The sequence below is a fragment of the Corvus brachyrhynchos genome, unplaced genomic scaffold (assembly GCF_000691975.1).
Source record: "Corvus brachyrhynchos isolate BGI_N302 unplaced genomic scaffold, ASM69197v1 scaffold26, whole genome shotgun sequence".
Lineage (NCBI taxonomy): Eukaryota > Metazoa > Chordata > Aves > Passeriformes > Corvidae > Corvus > Corvus brachyrhynchos.
Window position 1 is genome coordinate 7,733,134 of NW_008239324.1, and position 1,061 is coordinate 7,734,194.

Consider the following 1,061-nt stretch of genomic DNA (forward strand, 5'->3'; position numbering starts at 1 on the left):
GGTGGTCCGGCCCTTCTCCGGCTTCCCCGCCTCCTCCTCCTCCTCTTCCTCCTCCTCCAGGTCGCTGGACCGCAGGTCCTTGTCCTCCTTGTAGCTCTTCTGCTCTGCTTGGACACACACGGGGAAGAAAGGGGCGGCAGGGCGTTAGTGCGGGTGCGGGGAAGTTGGGGGCCTCGAAATCGGCCGTCACTTCGAGCCTACTTGGAGGTGCCCATCCGCCTCTCCCGCCTACCTCTGCCTTCACGTTCCGCACTGTATTCATCCTCTTCCCGCGGGGTTTCTTCTTTCCTCTCTTCCCCCGCTTTGTTCTTGGGAGACCAGGTCATTTTGTTTTCTTTCTTGAGCCTCCGTCTGGCGTTAGCAAACCAAGTAGACACTTGCGTCAGGGTCATTTTAGTGATGATAGCCAGCATGATTTTCTCTCCTTTGGTGGGGTAGGGGTTTTTGCGGTGCTCGTACAGCCAGGTCTTGAGGGTACTCGTCGTCTCTCGCGTTGCATTTTTGCGTCTGGCTGAACCACCGAAATCTACCGTCCCGTACCTGCTAGGAGATGATTAGAGAGGGGAGGGCCGGCGGGAGTCCGGCAAGAGCCCCCCGGCCCGGCCCAGCCGCGCCGCAGGCCGATGAGGTCCCTGCCCATCTGCCTTCCTGCCCCTGCCCTCCTGACATCGCCGCCCAACTTTGATTTCCTCTGTCTGCTGCTCCCGGACGCCTCGTTTCTTTTGTGCAACGTTTGTCAGGTCGGAGCCCCCCCGTCCCCCGCCGTTTGATGTCGGCCGCCGCCTCGCAGGGGGATGCTAATGCTGCCGGGCGCTGATCAAAGGGGTTTTACCTGTCGTACTGGTACTGCCCCAAGGAATGATCGTAGGAGTAGTAGGTAGCGGGCTGCGCGATTCCCGAGTGCAACGTGCCGGCGCCGTCTTTGATTTCATACTGGGGGTTCTGCAAGGGAAGCGGCAGCGTTTGGCGTCGAGCAGGAAGGGAACCCCGCCGCGCCCCGCAGCCCCGGGTCCCCACGGCAGCCGAGGCCCCTTGCTCTCCCCCACCCCCGCAGGGCCGGC

General features: G+C 62.2%; 1 protein-coding gene across 1 annotated transcript in view; it reads right to left on the reverse strand.

Annotated features, from left to right (window-relative positions):
* The window catches only part of IRX6 (iroquois homeobox 6), a gene marked incomplete at its 3' end in the record, with an annotated part of 2,701 nt that continues 1,640 nt past the window's right edge, over nt 1–1,061 (reverse strand). Inside the window, exons 2-4 of the mRNA XM_017740822.1 lie at nt 833–942; nt 233–540; nt 1–104 (exon numbers count right to left, since the gene is read on the reverse strand). Coding sequence (XP_017596311.1) covers nt 1–104; nt 233–540; nt 833–942 — 522 coding nt within the window. The remainder of the gene's footprint in view (nt 105–232; nt 541–832; nt 943–1,061) is intronic.